This window comes from Podarcis liolepis (assembly GCF_965112155.1).
Source record: "Podarcis liolepis genome assembly, chromosome: 7".
NCBI classification, from domain to species: domain Eukaryota; kingdom Metazoa; phylum Chordata; class Lepidosauria; order Squamata; family Lacertidae; genus Podarcis; species Podarcis liolepis.
In genome coordinates, this window is record NC_139561.1 from 55,460,189 (window position 1) to 55,485,229 (window position 25,041).

General features: G+C 42.9%; 1 protein-coding gene across 23 annotated transcripts in view; it reads left to right on the top strand.

The window, feature by feature from the left end:
* Positions 1 to 230: 230 nt before the first annotated feature.
* The window catches only part of KIFC3 (kinesin family member C3), a 39,018-nt gene continuing 14,207 nt past the window's right edge, over positions 231 to 25,041 (top strand). For 2 of the 23 annotated variants that reach the window (XM_083513904.1, XM_083513911.1), the window contains exons 1-6: positions 5,386 to 5,687; positions 6,438 to 6,903; positions 16,281 to 16,437; positions 17,463 to 17,554; positions 23,151 to 23,347; positions 24,236 to 24,301. In XM_083513904.1, the coding sequence (XP_083370030.1) occupies positions 17,500 to 17,554; positions 23,151 to 23,347; positions 24,236 to 24,301 (318 nt within the window). In that variant the 5' untranslated portion in view covers positions 5,386 to 5,687; positions 6,438 to 6,903; positions 16,281 to 16,437; positions 17,463 to 17,499. Of the gene's footprint in view, positions 373 to 4,861; positions 6,232 to 6,437; positions 6,904 to 16,277; positions 16,438 to 17,462; positions 17,555 to 18,913; positions 19,040 to 21,777; positions 21,834 to 23,150; positions 23,348 to 24,235; positions 24,302 to 25,041 lie in introns of those variants that run through there. The other 21 variants (XM_083513898.1, XM_083513914.1, XM_083513899.1 and 18 more) reach the window with 19 other exon arrangements.

Sequence of the window (25,041 nt, forward strand, 5' to 3'; positions counted from 1 at the left end):
TGCTGGGGTGTACTTTTCTTCCCATGCTCCAGGACTCAGCGCCAGTGCTCAAGTCAAGGTGCATGGGCTGAGGCCTGGTAAGTCTTGGTGCAAATTGGGTCGATTGCAGAGTGCTTGTTCAGAGAGGGGAGAGTCATGAGAAAAAGAAGCTGCTTTGTTTTGAAGAGTTGCTGCAAAAGGGGGGGGGGGCTAGGAATCAGCTGGTATGTGGAAGAAAACAGAATGCCTGTGTTCTGTGGCTGAGTTTCCTGGCAACAGAACGGGGAATCAGTGCTTAATTTCTAGAAAATTCCTTGGGCTTTCACATAAGATCTGCTTCTGGGAAGGAGAAAGGCTGCAGTTGAAGGAGAAGCACTCTGCATAGGGCAAAAGGTACTTGTATCATTAAAATGCAACTGTTATTTCTGCTTAAGAATTCTCAGCTATGAAGTCAAGATCAGTCACTGAATCATTGGGCAGAATTCTTAAAGGGAAATATATTGTGCTCTTGCAGTGCCTTGGCTTTCCTCAGTTCAAATATGGGACTAGTATATATTAAATAGTATAAATGCATACAGTGGTACCTCAGGTTAAGTACTTAATTCGTTCTGGAGGTCTGTTCTTAACCGGAAACTGTACTTAACCTGAAGCACCACTTTAGCTAATGGGGCCTCCTGCTGCTGCTGCGCCACTGGAGCACGATTTCTGTTCTCCTCCTGAAGCAAAGTTCTTAACCTGAAGCACTATTTCTGGGTTAGCGGAGTCTGTAACCTGAAGCATATGTAACCTGAGGTACCACTGTAATTCATTGTTCCAGCACATACATGTATCTGAAGCATTGTAGTCTGGGAGTTGCCTCACTGCTTTTGCCTTCTGTCTTCATGGACTTAATCTATTGCAGTGGTAGGCTGAAGGTAGATTGGGATCTAGATTGGTTGATCTGGGGCTGATTTGCTGCAAATCATCTAAGTTTACAATTAGCAGCAACAAAAATGCTTCCCTCCTTCTTTAAATTAAGCTGCTGGGATGTAGGGGGTGGGGAGGAAACCAGGAGTGGATTTTGTGTAACAAGTCATGAGTTATGGTACTAAAAATCAAGTTATTGCATTGATCATGTACTCAGAGGCATGGTCTCTTCTTTAACCCTATGCTGCTTGACTCCGCCCCCCCCACCTAGCCACCACTTTATATCCAGCTCTGGTTCATGGACCTTGAGCTTCTAGGACAAAGTAAAGTACAGTAGATCATGTAAGCCTGGAGTTTGCCTACCTCCTAATCTATGGCATTCACCCACTTGTAAAGATCCTGTTTGCTGCTTGCAGCATGTTAAGAGTCTCAATTGTCTGAACTGTGTTGGCCCCACCATGCCATTACTGCTCATGCTTTTCTTATCATCTGTGAAATGTTGACAGGGAAATAGCAATATAAATAACCAAGGTGCTTATATCATGATTATATATTGAACTCAATTAAACACTTAATTGACCCTTAATCCCCCCCAATCATATTGAATTGTTGTTGATCTATTTTAGTCTGTATTTAGTTGATATTCCTCAATTGCTAACTTCTTGTAGTTGATTCTTTTCATTCAAGACAATACATTTCTTTCAACAAAAAAGAAATTGTGTGGCTAATCGCTGGAGAGTCTCTTGGAAATGCTGTCAAGGCAGTAGAGGATTGTCCACTCCAGTTCATGTTGGTTTTGTGTTCATTTAAAATGAAACTGATACATGCCTTAGTGGTGAAGACTCTTAAAAGAAATGATGACTCATATGAAGACCATTTCATGCTATTGAAGTCTCTAGAAAAACAAAAACAAAAACCTATCTGAACCTTCTGAGTTCAGGAGAGCCAGTTCGTAATTTATTTGCACAGCAGAGTGCAACGGAGACAGAAATCAAAACATGTCTATATTTAGTGTGCCTTCTGCATTAGCTAGTTACTGCCTCAGGCAAATGTTTAACCTATATTTGTAAAACTACCCCATAACTGCCAGTGAAGCAGGGAATCTACTGCTCCAAATCCAAACACAGTAACACAGAAAGCTTTTCTGTTGAACAGACCCATTACTACTAGAAAGAGGTGGAGGGAAAGTCTGGCCTGTACAGTATCAGTCCATCTAAGCATCTCAACATGCTACTCTACTGCCCTTTTCAGGTAATCAGGTTTCAGTGCAGTGGTGATTCTCATCTGTCACAGTTAATTGCAAAACCAGTAGTGAGGGAGTGTATCAGGCATCCATAATCCTACCCAGAATTAAGCTGCTGCCCTTGCTTTTAGACTCTCCTAGATGAAATGCATGTGTTGATTCAAATATATCCATCTGAGTGCAACCTTCGCCAACCCGGTGCCCTCCATTTAGGACTATAACTTTTATCAGTCCCAGCCAGCTGGGCCGGTGAAGACTACAGTAAGAATTCAAACTGTGCATTCGTGTATGGCAATTATCTGCAAAACAGTGTGGCTTACATAAGACAATTAGCACCCATCTTTCATATGAGGATTCTGCTTATGTGTCACACTCAGCATGGAAGACGCCATGGCCAAATCTGAGGAAATGGTTTGTGACATGGTACAAGAATATCTCGTTTTTTGTTTTGAGGAATGTCTACCTATGCAAATCATGGTTATGGACCATGTGTTTTCAATGGCCTTTTCTGTGGTGGGACCTTTATTTTGGAGGTGCAAATGGTATAAACTTGACTTGACATTCTGGAGCCAATCTAAGGCCCACCTTTTTACCTGGGCTCTTATGAGTAGCTATATACCTATGCAGCTATAATGTGGTTATAATGTACTGCTGATTATCTGTTACAACTGATTGTTTCATTGGGTTTGTTAGATGTTTCTTTCTTTTATTGTTTATCACTGTTGGGTTTTTTAACGGTCGTACCTTGGTTTTCAAACAGAATGCATTCCAGAAGTCTGTTCAACTTCTGAAATGTTCAGAAACCAAGGTGCGGCTTCCGATTGGCTGCAGGAGCGTCCTGCACCCAATCAGAAGCTGCAGAAGTTGCGCTGGACGTTTGGCTTCCAAGGCAAAGTTCGTAAACTGGAACACCTACTTCCGGGTTTGCAATGTTTGAGTTCCAAGTTGTTCATGAACTAAGCTGTTTGAAAACCAAGGTACAACTCTTATTATTACCAACTCTGGGATTCACACGAAAGGCAGGATATTATTAACTAAATACATGCAATGTCTATAGTCTATTTCATATAGTCTATTTCTAAAAACAGGCAGGCAGGAGACAGGTTAAAGCAGAAGTTTTGCTCTGGCTTCAGATCAGGTGAGCTAATGATAAGGAAGGTTGTGCTCACGCTGTTTGCCAAGGTCTAGCTCTTAACTTTCTGAAGGTGTACCTAACCTTCAAGAAAACCATTCTCCTTGGGGAGGAAGACTACAGCTCTTTTTGTACTGTGATAACTTGGCCACAGTAGTTTACAGACCCTCCATGTGCCCCTATTTTCCAGGGATGTTTCTGATTTAGATAAGCCATCCCAGTTTCTGATTTCATCCTGGAATGTCCCACTTTTTTAGGATGTCCCTATTTTCATTGGAGAAATGCTGGAGGGTATGGAGTTATCCAACCTCTGAGCCGTCTGAAGAAAATCTTGTATAGGGAAGGTTTTTAAAACTTTTTAAATGTTTTATTATGTTTTGATATATGTTGAAAACTGCTGAGAGTGGCTGGGGCAACCCAGTAAGATATATAGGGTATAAACAGTAAAATGATCGTTATGGAATGGGACGTCCCTATTTTCATTGGAGAAATATTGGAGGGTATGAGTTTATGCTCTGATAAACTCCTGCCTGAATTACTGCCATGTGCTCTACATTGGACTTCCCCAGAAAACACTTCAGAAGTTGCAACTAGTGCAGAATACTAGGATCACGTTACAGTTAAACCTCGGCTCCCGAACACCTTTGTTACTGTACTTTTTGGCTCCTGAATGTCAAAAACCTGGAAGTGTGCGTTCCGGTTTTTGAACGTTTTTTGGAAGCCAAACGGGCTTCCAGAATGGTTTAAGTTTGACAACCGAGGCTTGACTGTATAATAATCCTGAAAGCACTGCTTTGGCTGCCAGTGACTGGTGGTGCCAGTACAAAGCCCTAAATAAGGCCTAAGCCACGTTCCTTCAAGGACTGCCTTCCCCTCAACCAGCCAACCCAAGTTTTGCTAACTGCAGGGGTGGGAGACCTGGCTGGGAGCTGTGGGACGAAGCCTTCTTACTGGTAGCACCCTGGATCTACTTTTGTTTTTAATGCTGTGTTTTTGCCAGCTGCCCTAGGCTCTCAGGAGGAGGGAGTGCTTAAGAAATAAAATAATGGTGGTGGTGGTGGTGGTGATGAAAGGGCTTATCATTGTTTTTAATTATCTTTTGAATGCTATAGCTTTGAATAAAACAGCAGTTTTAAACTGATAATTTTACTGCTTCATTCTTTTTGCTAATCCTTTTGGATATTTTGCTTTGCATTTTTTACAATTAACATTTTTATGAAACAAATAAAATCATACAATAAACGTGTCCCTCCGAACATTCCACCACACTCCCAAGGTGGCTAATAGAGGCCAGGATTTGCCCAGGAAGGTAAAAGCACCGCTGCTGGGGTGGGGGAAAGAACAGCGGGAGCTCCTCACTCCCACTGAGGCAAATGAATACCGTTACAGTATTTACTGGTGGCGCGGGGGAAACCAAAGTACCCTTGCCTTGGCTGGCTTTCGCCGCGCCCAACCCACTCACAGGGGGAAATTGCAGGTTTCTTTTCCAAAAAAAACCACCCCACCCCATGTCCGTGTGCTCGTCCCCGGCGCTTCCTCAGGAAGGCCGGAGCAGGCGGGGTTGCCATGGCAACCAGCGGCAAGTAGGCGCTCGTTCCTTGCGAAGGGGGCGGCGGCGGCGGCTCCCGCTCTGGCTCTGTCGGGAGCGCGCGCGCGCGGTAGCATGGGCTGCCTAGACAGCAATGCCTCTGCCATCGGAATCTCTCCCTGAGGCGCCTGTCCCGGGCCGGGCCTTTTTGTCCTCCTTTTTCTAACTGACAAGGTGAAGGTGGGCCTAGGAGGGAGGTCGCTCGGGGACGCTGTTTCTCGGCTGGCCGACAAACCAACGACGACAACGTCTTCTGAGGGGGTGCGAGGGGCGGCCACGTGCGCGCGAAGGATCCTGACGAGACGCGAGTCAGCCCCGGCCACGCCTGCCTCGGAGCTCTGAGCGAGGCGGGCGGCGGCTCAAGAGAGCGTTAGCTTTTCCTTCTCGGCGAGGGCGAAGCTCCTGACTCGTCAGCGGCCGGACGCAACGCCAGGGACTAGCGCCGTGGCCAGTTTGAAGCGGCTCGCCGAGGAGGAGTTTCCGCGCGCATTCGCCGCAGCAGCAGCAACAACGAAGGAATTGGGGAGGTGCTTCTCGCCGGGCCTCTGGGCGCCGCCCGCGTTCGGGAGGTGCTGGCTCTCCTCCGGCGTTGGTGGACCGCGGCGGTCGGTCGGTCAAGCTGCTTGGCACGTCTGAACCGGGCATCTCCCGATTAGCTTGTCTACAAACCTTTATAAGCTGCACCCTTGTTGCCCATTTCGGGGCGTGGCTTGCTGTTGGAATGTGAGAGGGAGGGCGGCGGGAGAGCTTGACCCGAAACCCAGGAGGGGTTCAGCTGTCTCCGAGTCGAAGCAGGCTCCTGTTTTCGGAAGTCTCCATCGACATCTCCGTCTGTCTCGGTAAATGTCAGGCTGGGAGGCTGGCAGGACAGCCCTTTCCCTCCTTTAGTCAAACTCCCAGGAGCGGGCCCGAAAATTGCCCTGCTTAAGGAGACAGAGGGCTGCCAGTGCCTTCTGGCAGGAGCTGATCCTCTTGTGCTTGTCACAGGGAATCGGCACATCTAGAGCCCAGGTTTGAGTTTCTGATCCCGAATGTGCCAGTCAATGGAGTAATTCTGCAGAGGGGAGAATCAGCAATCCTAGGGCCACCAATGAATTGTAAATGGAAAAGAACGCCAGGGAAGCCTCTGCACGATTGGTATTCTAAATTGAACTTGTTAAGTTGCCCTTTCTTATTACTACCAGTCCCAGTAGGTGGGCAGAATGGGCACAGAGCGCAGCGAGCTACCGTTCTGATGAATGTTTTTTAAGCCTCCTGTTCAACCACTGACTTTGCTCACCGGAGTGACATCTCAAGCACCTTTGTGGTCAGACACCGCAGAGTGAACAAAGGCTGCAACCAGCATCCCGCCCTGAAACATAGGTTGCTAGCTACATATTTCAGGTGGGGAAACAGCCTTACTCATTTGCAAGTACGAAAGTGTCTAGTGGCAGGCATTGAGTGCTAAAAATGCATCTTTTGCAATATACAAAAAAAGTAGCACTTAATTCTGGAGCAGCCAAGACATCTGTACATCTTGTCTTTGTTTACTAACTTCTGGGATTTTGGAACTGTGCCTCCGTTGAAATACCTGTTCTGTTTTCTTGCAGATGCCTGCCTGCCTTAGAATCCCACGTCATGACCCGGGACCTGCCTGAGTGAGAAACTTGAGGAGGAAAGCACCTCCTACCAAACACAGTGTGAGTGTTGCCTTTTGGATCATCCTACATGCCTCCTCCACCCTTTTTCTCACTGCTGCTGCTGCTGCCAGGAGCGACTCAGTAACCAGCACTGCTGCATTTCTGGCATTCCATTCTAGATGCCACAGATGAGTGGAGGGTTTCGGAGGAAGAGAGACTAAAACAGACACCAACAATTAGGCAACTCCAGGGCTTGGCAGACAAAGGTGCTACTGCCAGGCTGGAGGACGAAGACTTTTGTCCCTACTCTTTCCTCCAGAGAAAAGTTACATTTTAACAGCATTGGAAAAACAAATCATTGGCTTACATTGGAGAAAAGCACGTGGTCTCACTTTGTCCTTGTGGTCTTGTTATCTTTGGCAGCAGATAAAGCCGGGTAAGTGCATTTGATTTGATACGTTTTTAAAGGGACTGATGCCTATTGAACTGATGGTGGCTGTTTAGCTTGCCGTCTACACGGTGAGTCAGAACAGCATCCTTTTTCTGGTTCCTCTCTACCTTTGGGATTACTCTAGGGCAGACTTCTGTAACTTGATGTGCTTCAGAGGTTTTGGACTTACTTACATCTGCCTCACCTATATTGTCTACTCCAGCAGAGCTGGTGCTGTGAGAGTTGTGACCCAAAATATCTGACATGTATCAGGGTTTGGGAAGGCTGCTCTAGGGGTAGATGCTGAAGCTCAATTGAGAGAGAAATAAACAAATAGGGTGTCTAGAATTTTCACATGTATATTTGAACCTCTAACTCTTATGTTCCATATTCTCTCCTGTTTCCTCTCTTAAGTATTAAAAATGTATCATATACAGCAAGGATGACAATCCACTAATGTCACAGTATGTCTGAAATTCTGGCAAAGAGGAATGTACAATTGGACCAGAAGAAAATATAGGATTACTCTTGAACTGTGCAGTTACCTATATCTTTTTCCATCCTAGTTCTGCGCGGGGCTTAAGCTAGAGTTCTCCAGAGCTTAGCACCAAAATCAAGTTTCAATGCCAGAACTCAGTCCTGAAACATGTGAAGCTGTAAAGGTTAAAATGCCTCTGAGCATACACAGAGGGCCTTTGGTCACTAATGAGTAAACACATTTTGTCTGTGGACATTTGGGATTGGGGCAAAAGGCTTCAAGGTCAGAGACTGTACCTTTCAGGCAAGTTTAGGGATGGCGCGCTATGGTTGTTCATTTCTTCACTGCCCCCATTACGGACTCAGGAGAGATCTGTGGGATCACTTATCTGTCTTTCATGGAAAAGCAGGGAGGAACAGAAGGCACTGCAAGTGTGTTCACTTTTTCTGAACTAGTCACATTCTTTTTTCCCTCCTTGAGGAAACTGAGTAAGATACATAGGACCAACATGTGTCTGACTGGTATGTGTGGAAATAGTTGAGTGATCTGACATTGGGTTGGCTGTGTTTTCCTAACAGAAAGGTCAAAGATTATCTGTACCTTTATGGCATATAAAAAATAATTACTTTTTAACAATTAAAGCATGCTTCAAGCAACTAAACTAAAATAATACCCAGCAAAGCATTAATTCCATTCCTACTGGCATTGGAAACAAGAATTTTTGGTCATACACCTTTATAGTAATGCTGTCGTTTTTATCTGTATTTCTAGCTTGCATCACAAACTGTTTTTCATCCTCACAACAGCCCTGGGAAAGGGAATTGTTTAATAGGTAGAGAGTGTCTGTCCCCTTGTTATGTCCCTACATAGCATGTTAGATGCCACCATATAATAGGATTGCCTACTTTAATTGATTTAATCAGTACAATTAATTGACTAAACTTTAACTGCAGATTGAAAATTGACTTCCTGTTAATCACTGGGAATAACAATGAGCAAATATTACTGAATTCACAGCAGTGAAAAGCCATTCAGCCATGGATGCCCCACAAACTTGTTCTCCCACCCCTCCCTTTGTAATCTAATGGATTTTCCTTCCACTTTGTATCCAAAGCTAGCAAAGAGGGACACTTTTAGAGTGGCATCACAAAGGCTTATGTTCTTGGTAGCATTGAAAGCAACTGAAGATTGTTGTCAATGTCAAGGTGTCTTTTAAACCTGAATATTTCATAATGCTGATAGTTCTTGACCTTGTTTAGTTCTCGAAACAATTGTGATTCTGGTATGCAACTGTTGTGGGAAGTATTCCATTTCCCTCAGAGTTTGATGAAAATAAATAGTTTGCTTCTGTCAAGATCCCTCAAAGGCAGTTTGATTGAGGCTTTATTAATATAGATATACTTTCAATCAGTTAAACGGTCAGGTGATTAACAATGCTAATAAGTTGGCAGTTCTACCTGGTAACATGGAGCATTGATGGTAGTCACTGATGTCTGCACTAGTTTGCTGCAGCCTCCTATCCCAATACCTTTCAGTGTTCCTTGAAAGCTGCAGATTGGTTTGTTGATTGTGATTCTTGGCCTCTGCACTAATTTAATTGATTAATGCTGGCATCTCTGCTGATATATGGTTGCAAAAAGCTGTGCTGATTATTTGACGGGATGGCCTTTCTGCCATATTCATGTGCTTCAATAAATAGTTTGTCAGGGTGTTTCTCTTATAGCTTCCAGTGGCACATGCACACATTGTCCATCGTAAAAGTAGTAATTTGATTTCCAGTTTGGTTTCCCACCTATCCCATACAAGGGGAATCTTACTGGGCGGGGTCACTAATTCCTGGATTTCTCTGTGGAAAAATGCAGAATATCAAACCTTCGTAATACAGAATAGCAGACCATTTATTTCTATTGCTTTTCCCTTTTAAGTTTGCCCTACAGATCTAGTAGTGTCCATTGTGTATAATATATCACTCTTCCCAGGAGCAAGGAGGAATTATATCTGAGACTGATGTGCCTCTCTGTCTCCTCTCATAAGAACATAAAGAGGAGCACTGTTGAATCAAGTCCAAACATTATTTACACCTCATTTTCCATTGTGGCCAACCAGAACTCTAAGAGAAGCCAAGCAGGAGATGCGTACGATAGCCCTCTCCCATTGTTGTTCCTTAAAGACTGATATACAGAGGCCCTTCCTTCACTTTCCATGCCCCACCCAAACAGCCATATCTCTCTGTGTGTGTGTGTGTGTTTGCGCATGCACACTGGGTGCCTAACACAGAGACATTTTGTAAAAGTTCTATGATCTCCCAGAAATTCTCTCTCTCTCTCTCTCTCCTCCCAAGAAGGATAGAAGTAATATTTGAGTCCTATCAATTCTGCAAACATGTATTTATTTTATACAATTATAGCTTCAATGACTTCTCTAAAGCAATGTGGGGCAATGTCCTTTGGAACAAACACTGATAATTACCTATTAGCCGCATTCCCTTGCATGAGTCTTAAACCAATGTAGGTTTGTTGTGCCTCAGAAGCATGAGCAGCTTTTTCCTCTCAACAATGGAAAAGGTAGCTATAGATACCTTTAAAGCCTTTGATTATATAGAAAATAGTTTTCTCCTGTAGCTAGCACCACACATAACTAATACCATCAAACCCTCTTACCAACCCTCTAAGGTTAGAATTAATTAACCCTAAGGTTAGAATTAATGGCTATGAATTCAAATTCATTTAAAAAATCTAGAGGTACTAAGAAGGCATGCCCCACTGCCCTATTATTATTTGTCCTCACTTTGGGACCTTTGGCAGCAGTGATAATAGTTAATGCCATTATTAAAGGTCTTAAAATAAAGGGGAAAGAACACCTAATTAATTTATGGTTATGGATATTATGGTTATTATGCTGTTTGACCCATTAGCTGCAGCTCCCCATTTAAAACAACTATTTGGAAATTATCAAAAAGTGGCAGGTTTGCAAATTATTTATAATAAAACTGCATTTTATAGCATTCCTCCACTTAAAATACACAATATTTTTAATCAGGGATTAAAAGTTCAAATTCACCTGAAACATCTTTGGTTTTAGAGGTCAATATACACTTAGTATACCACCCTTATAATGAAAATAAGGGTAGGGGGAGGTATGATGTGGGAGGTGGGGCAGGCTAGGTAAGGGGCACACTACACGGGCAGTTAGTGACTGTAAGAAAACTAAAATATTTTTAAAGGTAGCGAAATTTCAACCTGACTGTGACCCCCCCCCCCACTTCCCTTGGCCCAACTGCTTTGCTAATAATCGAGCTTGTTCTGGATGTACTCAGACTGCTTGTCTAAGGTCAGTGGTTGTTCTCATCCTGAGCCTATGGAAATTAGTGCAAACACACAGTCCCTTGTCTTGGGCCCTGGTGCTGCTGGGATTAAGAGTACGCCGTATGTCTTGGTGAAAATGGACACGGCTGCCAAGATGAGCAAGCACTGGAAGTGAGGAGGCTGGTGTGAGGCCTTTCCATTTCTGCTGTCTCTGGGTGCCAGCCAGCCAGAGTCTTACGAGCCTTCCAAATGATAGTTTCCTTCCTCTCACGTGTTGGGACCATCCCATTCTCCTGCCTGCTGTGCTTTCTTTGGGGATCTGGCACAGGTGCCTGGCTTACACAATCTTGGACTGGTTGGGCTTCTTTCCTTGCCAGTATTTCTTCTGACTCTTCGGTCTGCTGTTGGATGACTCCTGATTGCAGCAACCTGTCTTGTCAGCATTATTGAGATCAGACACAACAAAAAATAAAGTTCTTCAAAGAGATTTTCTTTTCTGTATCTAGTTTCGCATCTGATTTGCTGCAGCCTTTTGCTTTATTTATTCAGAACCCTGTAAACTTGCTTTGCTTCTAATTAAAATGCATCCTGATGCACATAAAATGTTTACTGTAAATTAATGCTGAAATTCTTCAGTCTTCCCCAGGTGCTTGATGCGACATCTTTATAGAGTGATCACTTCATTTGCTGCTATTTTGGGTTGTGCTTTCAGTGAGCCTCATAGAAGCAGCTACTCTCACAGCCTTAGTAGTTGAGATAGATAGGTGGGGGCATGGAGTCAGGACAGCTGTTGAAGCTTGGGTGGGTGTGGCAAACCAGGTGCTGAATTAAGTAGAGGATCAGGAGAGACAAAGACACAGGCTGGCTCTGTGTATAGTTTATGGTCATAGCGCTCTTCGCTGTCATGCATGCCTCAGTGACCTCCAGATTAGATTCTGTGGTGCATTTTCTGTGGGACTGTGTTGCAGATAGTCTATAGACTTTGGTCTGCAGTGCACCTTCTTCTTTATTAGCCGGTGTCAGGTGGTTCAAATGCAAACTACAGAGCCCTATGCTCTCTGGTTTACAAGCCCCAAGCCTAGTGTTAGTAAAGCTCCTTTCTGCAGGCATCTGCTGGGCGATTGAGTTCCTCTTTGAAAACTAGGTTGCACAGCCAATCCAGCAGGCTTAATATTCAGTCCTGCTTTTTGCAGGGATTGGCTGCGTGATCCAAATTTCTCACAGGGAACTAGGTTGTGCAGCCAATCCAGTAGACTTGAACTCACCACCTATCAGCTCATAGGTTGTGATTTCAACCCTTCTTTTTGTAGGGATTACCTGCACGATCAAGTTCCCCATGCAGTCAATCCAGCTGCATTTCTACATGATTTCACATAGGACGTGAACCAAAGGTTCCTCAATCCTACTATAAAACTCAGAAAGTGAGGTGGACATTTGGGTTAAAATATGTGTTTGAAAAGGCAAGTTCCAGTTCATTTTATAACTTCTTATTTTATATATTCCTTCTACCCTTTCATTATATTTCACCAGATATGTCAATTTCACAATAAGCAACACTTTCCATATTTCATTTAACCATTCAGCAATGTATGTTCTTTCATATGCTAGTCCCTTTGATTCTTGCAGCTATTAAGTTAATTAGAAAGTTCTTGGAAATCTTTTGTTACAGTGCATCTTATTACAATGACACCAGTTGAGATGATAAATGATAGAATGAATGACTTGAAATTTGTTCTTCCGCCTTATAAAATACTCTTGCTGTCTTACTGCTGTCTGTGGATTTTTTTAATCACCTTTTCTCATCTTAAAACATTTAATCTGTGAACTGCCATGAAATCTTTGGGTGCAGGGCAGCATACAATTAATAATAATAATAATAATAATAATAATAATACAATTAATAACAACAACAACAACAACAACAATAATAATAAACCAAACAAACAAAAATAATACTCAGAGGAGTCCAATTGAAATTGACCTAAGATAGTCATTAATTTTAATTGCTCTACTCCGAGTGGAACTTATATTGGATACAACCCAATGCTAAGTATGAGCCGTATCTTCACAACTGCTATTCTTGCTTTCCATGACATTTAAATATTCTTTCCTATTTTATTAGCTTCTATTTTTTATTCACAAGCAAGTACTTTCACCTGTATAAATCTCCCAGTTTTATCACTAGATATTTATTTTCTTTTTTCTGTGGTGCTTGTATCATGTCTGACATAAAGTTGCACATTTGACTCCTAATATTATGCCCCAGAAGATTTCTTTTCATTCAGCTTATAACCAGGGCATTTTTCATAACATTTAATTTTCTGTAAACTTGAGCCTTGCAGCTGAGTTCATGTGCATGTGGTATCATCCACATATATTGCAAATTTACAGTATTGTGAAATATTGTGACAGGGCCTTCTCAGTGGTGGTTTCCCATTTGTGGAATGCTCTCCCTGGTGAGGTGTGTTGTTGACTTTTAGGAAGAAGTTAAATGAATTCTTGTTTCCCCATACAACCCTGAAATTACTGGTAAAACTGTGTTTTCTAAATGTTCTTAGAAAAACATGTTTAACTGTTTTTAAAATGCTTTTATACTACTTCAGGCTTCCTCAGACTCTGCCCTCCAGATGTTTTTGGCCTACAGCTCCCATGATCCCTGCCTAGCAGGACCATTGGTCAGGGATGATGGGAATTGTAGTCTCGAAACATCTGGAGGGCCGAGTTTGAGGAAGCCTGTACTACTCTGTTTCTTCTTAGGTTTGCTGCCTGGGGCTTGTTGAGGAGAAAGAGCAAGATATAAGTTGTATAAATAATAGAAAGGATACGTGTGAACTTTAGAATGGTTTCTGAAAATTTACAACACACTGTTTTTTCCTGTGACAGAAATTTGTATTGTGCTTCTCCATGCATTATTCATGCATCCTCTTGTGTCTTGAAATCCGAGAACTTATTCCATGGAGTTTCCTAAAGTTAGTGCCTACATTTGAAACTGGGCCTGGTGTGTCCTTGCTGGGTCAGTAGAGAGACAAAAGACTTGTTGAATCTCTTCTTCTCTTCAGCTCATGAGAGATTCCTGTGTCTTGGGTTTCAATGGGAAACTTGCCATTCTTCCACTGACCTGGACTATTTTGAGCCGCAGGATTTGCAAACTTCAGAGAAATGTTGGCAGATTGCCAGAAAGAGGAGGGGCTTGCATGCCAGCTTCAGATACTAGAAAACATGGAAGGAGGTAGCTTTTTGACACTAACTATACTGTCTTTGGTGAGATTTAGTCAGATGTGCCTCTGAGATATATATTATTTTTAAAAATCTGTTGTGAAACAACAGGCAGGACTTGCTGTCTTCTGAGCAAAGAATCTTCTGAGGTTGCTATTTTGCTACTGTATGCCCATCTTCTGTGTGTGGAGCAGGTATATTTGGAAACCTGACCATGCAAGTGAGGATGACCTTGAAGGATTTCAAAGTCAGAGATGAAAGAACAAGACTACCTGTCAGGGAACTACCTTTTCTTAAAAATGTAGCAGGGTACTGTTTTTCCTCTACAGGATCGCATGCACCAGCTCTTAAAGGAGCTTCCAGCAAGTATATACTTTACATTATTGTTTAAGAGGAAGTCTAGCCAAAGCGTTCTTCCAAGGAGTCAGTGGAAACATTTCTTGTAATTTTTTTCTGTGCCATTCTGAGTGATGCACTGTCCATTCAGGAAAGGAATTATAAAACACATGGGGAAAGTCTGCACACCCACACTCACACACCATCAATCATTGGTAGATTGGGAATGTAATAAGTGATATAAGTGGATTCTTGAACTGGTTTTTATTGTAGTGTAGTAGCCTGTAGATAGCAGTGGGAGAGGAATTGCATTGCCACAGTAGCTGTAGGAACTTGAGTGCTCTTCACTTCTGACAGTAGCAGCATCCTGGAACAGATGGCAGTGAGAGTGAACAGACAGCAGTGGACACAATGGCTGAAGTCATACTTCTCTTCATGTGGTGGAGGAATTTGCTCCTCATGGTCAATGTCATAATCATTCTACTTCAAAAAAGACAGGTGAAATGGCACAATCTGGTATCAGTGTTCTGCTGCCCACTTCATTGGCATGGGGGCTGGCAGGCAAGGGAATGTGCTTGTGAAGAGAAACAACGTTTTGGGTAACTGGGCCTGTGTCTCTAGATTGCTGCATGCAGTTTGGCCCTTGGTTTGTGGGAAGAGGTTGTAAGAAGCAGGAGTTGCAGTAGGAAAAGTGCAGGGGGAGGGGGAATAAAAAGAAGAATGTGGAAGCTGAAGTTGGGCATGTTTCTTGCAAGGGTGTTAAGCTGATTTTCCATCCATCCATCAAATTATTCTAACGCAGAAAATTATCCTGTACGCAGTGCATAGAAAATTATCCTTCACTGGGCTATGGTAGCAAAGGGAGTGATAGGAAGAACACATCTGGATTCCCCGTAATCCAATGGATAGTGGTGGTGGTTTTAAAAGTGGTGAGAAGTTCAATATGACTTTATCAGAGTGAGTTTTTCCATCTTTATAGACCATCTTTAAAGTGTTCAGCAACTGATCTGCTTGTGTGGTGGGTTTCCAGATTGTAGAGGGCAAAGTAAAAGACAATTCGCCCTGGCAGTTCTTTCCTCAGTGCCCATCATGTCCTTTTGCCCAGCTTCAGTGGCTGCTTCTATCAACCAAGACAGCCAATCTCAAAGTGCAATGCTGCCTATGTGTCTCCTGTGTGTGTGTGTGGTGTAGTGGTTAAGAGCAGTAGTCTTGCAATCTGGGGAACCGGGTTCATGTCTCCGCTCCTCCGCATGCAGCTGCTGGGTGACCTTGGGCTAGTCACACTCCTCTGAAGTCTCTCAGCCACACTCACCTCACAGAGTGTTTGTTGTGGGGGAGGAAGGGAAAGGAGAATGTTAGCCGCTTTGAGACTCCTTCGGGTAGTGATAAAGCGGGATATCAAATCCAAACTCCTCTTCTTCTTGGCACAAAAAACCTCGCAGAGGAAGTTGTAGCTATGCAGATAAATGTGGGTTGCTCTTGTTAATAAGCAGGCACCTCCCTGGAAAGTTTTAGACTTCAAGGGATGGGAGTTCATTTCACAATGTGCATGTGGCAGAATTGGATGTGCCAAAGTGTTTCTTTCGGTGCTGACAAATGGCAAGTTAAGAAAATAGTTCACACTTATTGACGTTGTAGCTAGTGTTCTACTCTGAATAGACCCATTACAAACAATTGATAACCAACATGGATTTCCATTAATTTCTATAGAAATAATTTAGCTTGGGGCAAGCCTTAATCCCCCCCCCCATTAAACAAATAACACTCTGGACCTAAGCAAGGGCTGTCAACTATAGTAGCATAATAACTATGCTAACATAGTATTTTTTTTTACTGTGGATCTAATATAGAAAACCCCCAGCAACCATTATCATATTTGTCAGGCAGAGAAGACGTAAGATATCATCAACAACTTTAATTGATGACAATTCCCCAGGCACTTGAATCATGAATTATTTGCAAATAGTTCCGTATTGGGTTGGGAGTGTCTTAGTGCTGTTGGTATTATTAGCATGCCTCCCATACAAGGGTTTTTATCTTCCCAGCAGGCTCTACAAGCCAAGGTGTGAAAGGCCAGTTGCCAGGTGAAGACGGAGGGAAGCGTTGGCTCCATCACCAAGCTGGGCACAAGACAGAGGCTGGCAGCTGTTGACAGCTGCTGCGACATCCTGGAGCAGGAAGCTGACGTCAACATGGATAACTCAGGTACAGCAGATGCACAAAATCTGCGCCCATCTTGGTTATTTGGGAAAGACAGTCCGGGAGCCGATGAGGCGTAGTGACTGGAGTGTTGGATTTGGACTGGGGAGGCCTGGGAGCAGATCTGTTTGGCCAGGAAGCATACTTGGCACCTTGGGGCAAGTCAGGAATTTTCCATTTAAGCTCCCTGGCAGAATAAAACAGGATTGCTGCCATGTGTGCTATCCTAAACCCCAAAGAGGGAGACAGATTGGAACCCAATGGGTTAGTTAAGTAGGTATTTAAAATGTAAATGTATTTAATTTGTATTCACTTTTTGATTGGAGTCCCCAAAGCAACATTAATAAACTATGACTTTAAAAAAAAATAAAAAAATGGATCCATATGGTTATTGGAAACAGAATGCTAAAATAATTAATTCAAAGAGGAAGCAAAACACAGAAACCAAGAGAGGCAAACACACCTTCCACATGTGGAAACTGGAGACTGTTTAGTTGCTTGGAACGTGGGTGGGGAGGACAAAGTGGGTGGAGTTTTGAGCGGGGCAGGACCTGAGCAGACCTGTGATGGTGTTTGTCTGCCTCCTCCTCCTCCTGGTTCTATCTTGTGAGGCTTGCTATAGGGTTTATTTGGAGGCAGGGGTCTGTATGGAAAGGGACAGTTCAGCTGAAGTAGGATTAGTTGTACAGTATAGCAATGTCTTTGTCTGCTTGCCTCTCTCTGATCATTAACATACACATCCCGGTTGATAGGATAGGATAAAAGCAGGGGGTGTCTTCATGTAGATACTAATGCTGAGCCAGTGACTTATTGCAGGATTTGTCATAATAAGGGTTTAGTGTCGAGTTGGCAAAATCTGTTCCTCCTTTTGCTGTGAATCCTCACATAGGGTGTGGTGATCATCCCCCTCCCTCCCTGTCTCCTTAGCTTTTGGTTTTAGGTTCATTGTCCCTTGATGGTGTATGTTGATTAGGAGGCAAGTGAGAACTGAGAGTGCTTAGAGGCTGTTTAGTTCTGCTACTCTTTTGCAGGAACTATGTGTTTGGTCCTAATGTTGTTACAATCCAGATGAAGACAGTAGGAATGGTAAAACCCCTAACAGTGCTGTCTTTGAATTCTGGAAGTAAGTATTTTGCAGTAGTGTAACTGGCCATAATATGTACTCTGTTTATCATATGAACAAAGAGACTATTTGAATGAGAGTTGATGTTGTTGCTTTTAAAAAGCCTTTTTAACAACCCGAAATTTCCACATTTTCCACAGTATTTTTTTTTTTGGGGGGGGAGGTTTCAGCAGAGCAACTGGCTTTCTCTCCCCATGTCATCTCATCTGAAAGGAAGTCCATCATTGCCCTATGAATTCTGTTGAAAGTTCCATGCCGTGCACTTGATATGCAGCTGCTTATTCTTCGGAAAAGCCCATGTGCAAAAGGCAAAGGACATTCCATGTGAAGTTTGCAGTGGAAACTTGAACTCCAAACTATGTCAGCAGTTCACTAGCAAAAACTAGTCTGAAACTGTGTCCCTTTGCTGGAGGGATTCAAGATGGTGTATGTGTGCAGACTTTGAGTCCCTTCTTTCAGGTTGAGCCATTGACCTTGTTCACACACCATGTAAAGCCATAAGCCATGGCTTGCTGTGCGTAAGCAAATCACTCCTTCTCTCAGCATACACTGAGAGGAAACAAACCATGATCACTGGCTTAACTATGGGATACTGTGATGTGTGGGCTTCCTCCACCTATTTCACTCCTATTTTTGCTCCTCTGTTTTCTTTCAAGGCTGAACTTGTGGTTTACTGGCCAAGGACTTTTTTAAAGTAGAGTTTCCAGCTGCACAAATTCCCTGTCAGACATGCCACACCATAAAAGAAAAGCCAAATGAACACAAAGCATTCTTTTCTCCTATGTGCAGTGTTAGTAGCGGTTTCTCCCCAGGAGTCATTATTGATTATTCATTTATGAATTTGCCTTAGTGTAGTAACTAACAGATGCAAAACCAGGAGTACTTTAAGGGGATTTACAAGCATATAATGTAGTGTTGTTTGCCCAAAGATGAAGGTGAAGAAGAATAGGAGGTTCTGGCCAAAAAGAAGGTGTTTTAATATGGCTTGGCTAATTTTATTTTAAGTATAGAAACAGAGTGCATTCCATCCTTATATAATTTGTATACATGCTGCTCCTGACATTACTTATCATATAAGTGCCTAATAAACACATATGCCCATTGTCAGTTTTCCATTGGCACATTTCCCCCACATGTTGTGCCTTACTGCACCCTAAGTACCCCTTGTTATTGACCTCCCTCCAAAAAGGAAGAATTGATGCCAGGAGAGAGTTACAGTTCTGCTCTTCTGGCTTCCCTTTCTCTGGTCTTCTGAGCCTTAATTGCCTGAGCTTGCCCAGACATATCAGAGTGAGGAGGTGCTCCCTGTTTTGTGCTGATTTGGAAGTTGCAGCGAGTCCCATTTCTCCCCTTTGTGAGGCCTCACAACAAAGTGCTTCAGTGAAGGAGTGTGAGGAGAGAGTTTGCACGGAAGAGAGAGCATTAAAGCAAGATGGCAACACGGCTATGACCAGGAGGGGAGAAGAGCACTGCAGACAGAAAAGAGTGAGTGAGGGGCACAGGGTGGAGGGGGAAAGAATAAGTAAGCAGAAAATGAGTTCCGCACAGAAACTTAGAAAGTGGAACTGGGTGGCATCTTCAGAAGATCCTTTGACTGGTGGGGGTTGCTTGTCTGTTTCCTTATCAGACAGGATAGTAGTTAGAATGTCAGATGCGGACACGGGAAGCCTCCATTCAAGTCTCCACCTATTATGCAAGCAACTTGCTTCTTGACTTTAGGCTAGCAGCTTTCTCTCTTACTGTAGCCTGTAGGGTGGTTGACAGGGGAAAGGCAGCGTAGAAATAAAAAGGTAGAATAAACGGTGTATGAGCATCAGAAAGAGTGTTGGATGAGCAGCTGGACATATTGAAATAGTTTATCCTTCTGCAGACATTGGCTTAAAAATATTGTAGGAAAGAAGAGAATGTTTTAACAAGCCAGCTACACCTGCTGCTTGATGTTTGTAGTGGGACTGGAGTACTCATCCTTTTCCTTTTAATAGAACCACACAAGTGTAACATTTGCAAGGAGTTATTAACTATATTGGGTGCAGGACATACAATTAGGTGATGTGGAATGATGACTATGAGATGACCCTTCTAAAAAAGGCTGGCACACCAGTTGACAGCTCTGAATGTTGGCCTTGTTAGAGCCCTTTCATTTTTATCCTTGGAGGTCTGAAATGGACTTTAGATCCAGGTCAGGGTTGGTAAGACATGCTTCTGTTTCCTCGCAGGTATTAGTTCCCAGGTTTTTCTCAGGTGTCTCTTCTAGGCTCAGCACAACCTATGGGAAATCATGAAGTGATGGGTGGGTATGTCACCTGCTTGAGACATGTGCAGGGAAAGCAGCACAGGGTAATTATAATCTGCTGTTACTATTTTGACTGGTTTTTAATTGGTGTGATTTTATCTTGATATTATTTGACTACCTGTCAGAAACTGCAGCGTTGTTATTGTTGCTGTTTTTAATCACCTTTCACATCTCTCAGGGTGATATATAATCCTACAATATACTGAATCAGACCCATGGATCCACCTGACTCCATACTGTCTGCACTGACTGGTAGTCATGCTCCATGGTTTCACACAGGGATATTCCTTGGCTATTTCGGACTGGATGTGATGGCTGTTAATGAAGCGCCTGCAAGTGTAGTGCATGCATTGCAGAGATGAAGGTCTTCCCCTTGTCTATCTATTTTCTGTTCTATAAGCATGTAAAAATATATCTGTACCGACAGAAGGCATACACTAAATGCCTTATCAATTAATACTCAAGCCATGGTCCTGTGATTACCTTAAGTCAGTCAATAAATAATTAAAATTTTGTAATTCCAACCCTCCATAACAGTTCAATATTGATTCACCTGAATGTTCCACTTCTGTTTCTTTTACCAAACAACAACATGATCACTTTCAGGATGTTTTTATATGTACTATGTATATATGTAACCACCTACACTTTCTGCCCTTTCTGCCCTATTTTATATAGAAAGTCAGGGCAGAATGTCAGAAATAAATACAAGTATGAGCTGTACCAAAATGTTGCAGTGTCCCCTTAGCGTTTGTCTGGTGTACAGTGCAAAGCAGAAGTTCCTTTTCCAGGCATTAACTTTTGTTGCTTTATTATTTTTTCCTTGTCTTTATGCCATCAATATTCTGAAGCTCCCAGGGCTGATTGTTGTTATTTAAAGTCTTTTAAAGTTGGGTGCTTGCATACTTTTTATTCTCTGGTGGCCCAGTTTTACCTGTAAAGCAATTAGCACTTGACCATCCAAGTTTGTTCTTTGAGAGTATGATGATTCATTTGGGATTGAATGGCATTTTGGTTGGCTGTATTGAGACAAATGTTAAATTAACAAAAATTAAACAACTTTCCCTAGCATAAAGATTCAGAAGTGTAAAAAACTTCATCTACGTCTATCTGTCATACAGCTGTTAACAGCTCAGTAGCTCTCCTTGGAAGCAAAGGAATGACCCTGCCTATAATGCGCATTCACACACAAACCCCAGTTTAGAAGAGGGTATTAAGATAAATCCCTCCTCCGAAAGAGTACTATGTGTGCCTCATTTCAAACAGTCAAGGGCAGATTTGATGCTTTCCTCTTTTGGCCATTGCCTCTATTGTTAGGAGGCTGACCCAGATCTTTTGTCTCCAATCTTGAGTGTGCTATGGCTGCAGAAGTAATGGAGGAAGTTATGTAAGGTAATCTAAGGAATTCTCCCTGCCCCAGCCTGCAAGGCAAGGCCAGCTGCTCAGCATTGCTGCTTTTTGCCCTCTGACAAAACGGCTCCCTCTGGAGCTGCTGAACCTCTGGAGCAGCCTGGCTATCTGGCAGTGGGGTCTGGGAGCTCTTTCCAGAGCCATGTGCCTGGTCCAGACACGAGTAGTATCTAGCACTAGCAGAAGAGACTTTAAGGGAACCCTGCAATGCCAACTTCTTTTGAGCAGCTGGTGCCAATAATATGTGGTGTAGTGATGCTATCCTAAAGTTGTTGATCATATAACTATTTCTTAGATAGATATTTCTTCATCTGTCATTAGCTGTTTATTTCTCATATGTAGTGACCCCTTTTTGCTCTCCATTCTCTGCTCCTTTCACACACCAACCAGCTGCTGGGTGGAGGGAGGGAGATAGTATTTATTTTTAGTTGCCCACAGAACAACTTGGGTATTTTGGACTTTGCGGAATCATAGGTTCTGTCTTCTGTGTGTTCTTCTTTCTTCTTGCTTATGGTGACAGGAATTCAGACTGCTGTGAGTGAAGAGCTCCTCCACCTGGGGCACAGAGGCAGTGTGGTATTTATCTCTTCTCCATGCTTGTGTGGTCATTGTGTGCATCCCACTTGCCAAACTTCTTCAGGGAGTTTTGGGCAGCAAGAAGTGGTGATGTGGCATCTCTGTCTTTTCTGTCTTACTATGCCATCTCCCCGAGATGCGTACTTACGTCGCTGTGCTTGGAAAGCTGTTTCTCTGTGCTTTTTTGTAAGATCGGAGGCCATTATTTCCGTGTGCGAATGAATAATGCTTTCTTAAAATACGAAACAACCCAGGTTTCACTCAGACATACTCATTTTTGTTAGGTAGAGATGGGAAGGTACAGTAGCTGTGCCTGTCCATTAAAATAATTCTAAAATAAAAACATTAGGGTAACAATTTTCATTATGTCCCAACTAAAAAGTCACAAAACAGTAATCATATTTTTACATTCTGCAGAGCTAGATATTCAGTAAAAGGGAAATAAGCTATTTTGCAGAGGATGGGGAGAGAGAAAAACATATGTCCCCTAGGGCATGTGGAAAATGTTGTGAAGTCTGAATTTTGTAAAAGTTCATTTGAAGTACAGTTGTACCTTGGATCCTAAACGCCCTGGAAATCACACATTTTGGCTCCAGAACGTCGGAAACCTGGAAGTGATTGTTCCAGTTTGCGAATGTTCTTTTGGAACCCAAACGTCTGACGGGGTTTCGAACGTTTTGGAAGTCAAATGGACTTCCGGAACGGATTCTGTTCGACTTCCAAGGTATGACCATACATGAGCGGTTATGCAGACTTTGACAACAATCCTAACTAACTGTGCTTATCTGGGAGTAATCTCCATTGCAATTAGTAGGGCTTACTTTTGAGTAGACACGCATAGGGTTGCACAACATTAGGTGACTATTAGGGGCAAAGCAGATTTCAAGTTGCCCCATGGGCTGTAAGGCCAAAGAGAGGACAATTTACCATTTGAGAATATAAATTTGGACCAACCTCTTAGCAACTGCTGAGGGTAAATATCTAACATGCAAGGTAAATTTTCTTTGACTTCAGCAGCATCACAGTATTCCTTTCTTTGGTCAACCTGCTAATGTTGGGCTTTGTTGGCTGATGGCTGTGCCCAGAGTTTTGGTGGGAGAAATAGCCCGTGGCCTACGCACACCCACCAACAATCCTTCCTGCAATAATGCTTGGCAGGTGCATTTCATCTTGCATCAGAAGATCTTGCTTTGCAGTTTGTACTGTTCACGGCCCTTCATGGTGTAGCACTCCGCTTCATCACATGCTAATCTTCCCCTCATCTCATCCCTGCCTGGCACCTGCTCTGCTTGATAATAATTTCCCGCTTTGTTGCAGAGGGAAGATTCTTCAGTGGGAAACGGCCCAGCTTGCCGGGGGCACGTCAGCTTCCCATGGTACAGAAGTTGGTGGACTCTTTGGCCCAGCTACAAGAGGAAAAGTTGCAGCTGCAGCAAGAGTTGTTGCTGCTGCAGGAAAAGCTTTCTGCGCAAGAGAGCAGCCAACTCAGTCAGACTGTACAGCTGCAGAACCAGGTATGTTGTCATTCAGGCTCCTTGTAGCGGGACAACATGCATCTCTGCTAGCTATTTTTCTGGGAGCAGCTTGTGGAATCCTTGCCTCATCCTGGATGGCATCCTAGATTAGTCATCCCATCCCAGGATTTGTCTCAGTAAAGTAATTGCGTCATTATAGGACCCCCCCCAAAAAAAAATACATGGAGAGACCATGCTGTGTGCTTGTGATAGTTTTTTCTGCAAAAGCAATACCTGTGTGTAGTACTTTTTTGAATCCCCTAGTAAGAAACTTTAGAATGGGCCTTTAAGAGCACTTCACAATCTGCTCAGTATTTTACCATCCTGAATAAGTTCATGCCATCCACAAATTTGGATACTTGCAGTTTTAGAACAAGAATAAGAAGGATTAATCTTACCCTACCCCACTAAAAGGTAAACACCAAAACAGGCCAGAATCTTTCCACATCATGATTAAATTAAGATCCTTAAACAGTGAAAAGTAATATTTCCACCCAGTGAGCTGACAGTGTTGGCTGCAGGAGGGTTTCTCTGGGGAAAACATTCCACAATTGGGGAATCACCACTGAAAATGCCTTTTGAAGTTGTGTTTCAAAAAAGACCCTTAGCATTAACTTTTTCAGTGTGGTTTTAAATAAGCCTTTCTCTTTCCCTCCCTCTCTCTTTTAGTGTGGTTTAAAGCTAACCTGCAAACTGCTTTGTACTGTTTCTGCTATGGAGAAATTCTGTATTTATTCTTAATTGTTCTATTATTTTAAATAAGCCACCTGTATAGTTTTATTGATGGTCAGTCTTATAAATTTAAGAAACTTAACTGTCAAGTACATCTCTGTTTTCCTTCCAACGTGGAAGTGATATGTATTTAAAGCTACCTTTCTGCATTGGTAGACAGAAAGTCTGAAGGACCAACTCCTGGAGCAAGCACAGGAAATGAACAGGCTCCATTCTGTGTTGGTGAGCTACATAAGCTTCTTTCAACTGCTAACATCTCCGAAAGACTTTCTTCCATAATACATGTATCATGAAAACATTTACATGTAGGCTAAACTATAAACAGAGGAAGTAACTGCTGTTGAACTCCTTTCTGAGTAGGAATGCATGTTACGGCAGCAATACTTGTGTGTGTGTGTGTGTGTGTGTGTGTACACGTGTGTACAGCTTTGGATTTCTTTACCCCAACTAGGGGATGGTGCTCATGTATGTGACTAAAATTGTTCTGAATGAGCAACTTGGCTTTTGCAATTATATGTGAAGCAAAACCCTGAAGGTGGCTTAGCACAGGGTTACAAGTTTTGCAAGTTAAATGTGGTGAATTTGACCCACATTGACCTCCATTTTTCCTGAGGTCTCCCCAAAAAAGCATTGCAAGCAGCCTGTTTGCTGGTGTTTGTGGAAATTCAACATGCTCCTGTAAACAGCTGAGTTCATCACACTTTGCTTATTGATTTGGCCTAGGCAGGAAGGACTGTGGATTCTCCCACTCTTGAGTTACTTTGCTGAAATCCCCCTCCTTCCCATTGGAAAGGTTAATCCTGTTATCGTGCAGATTTTCCCTTAGTGTTTATAATCCTTGCTTTATGCTACTGTTGTTGTTGTTTAACAAACCCTTCCCTTAACATTGCTGAGGACCTTAAAGACCAACTAAGTTAGTTCTTGGTATGAGCTTTCGTGTGCATGCACACTTCTTCAGATAC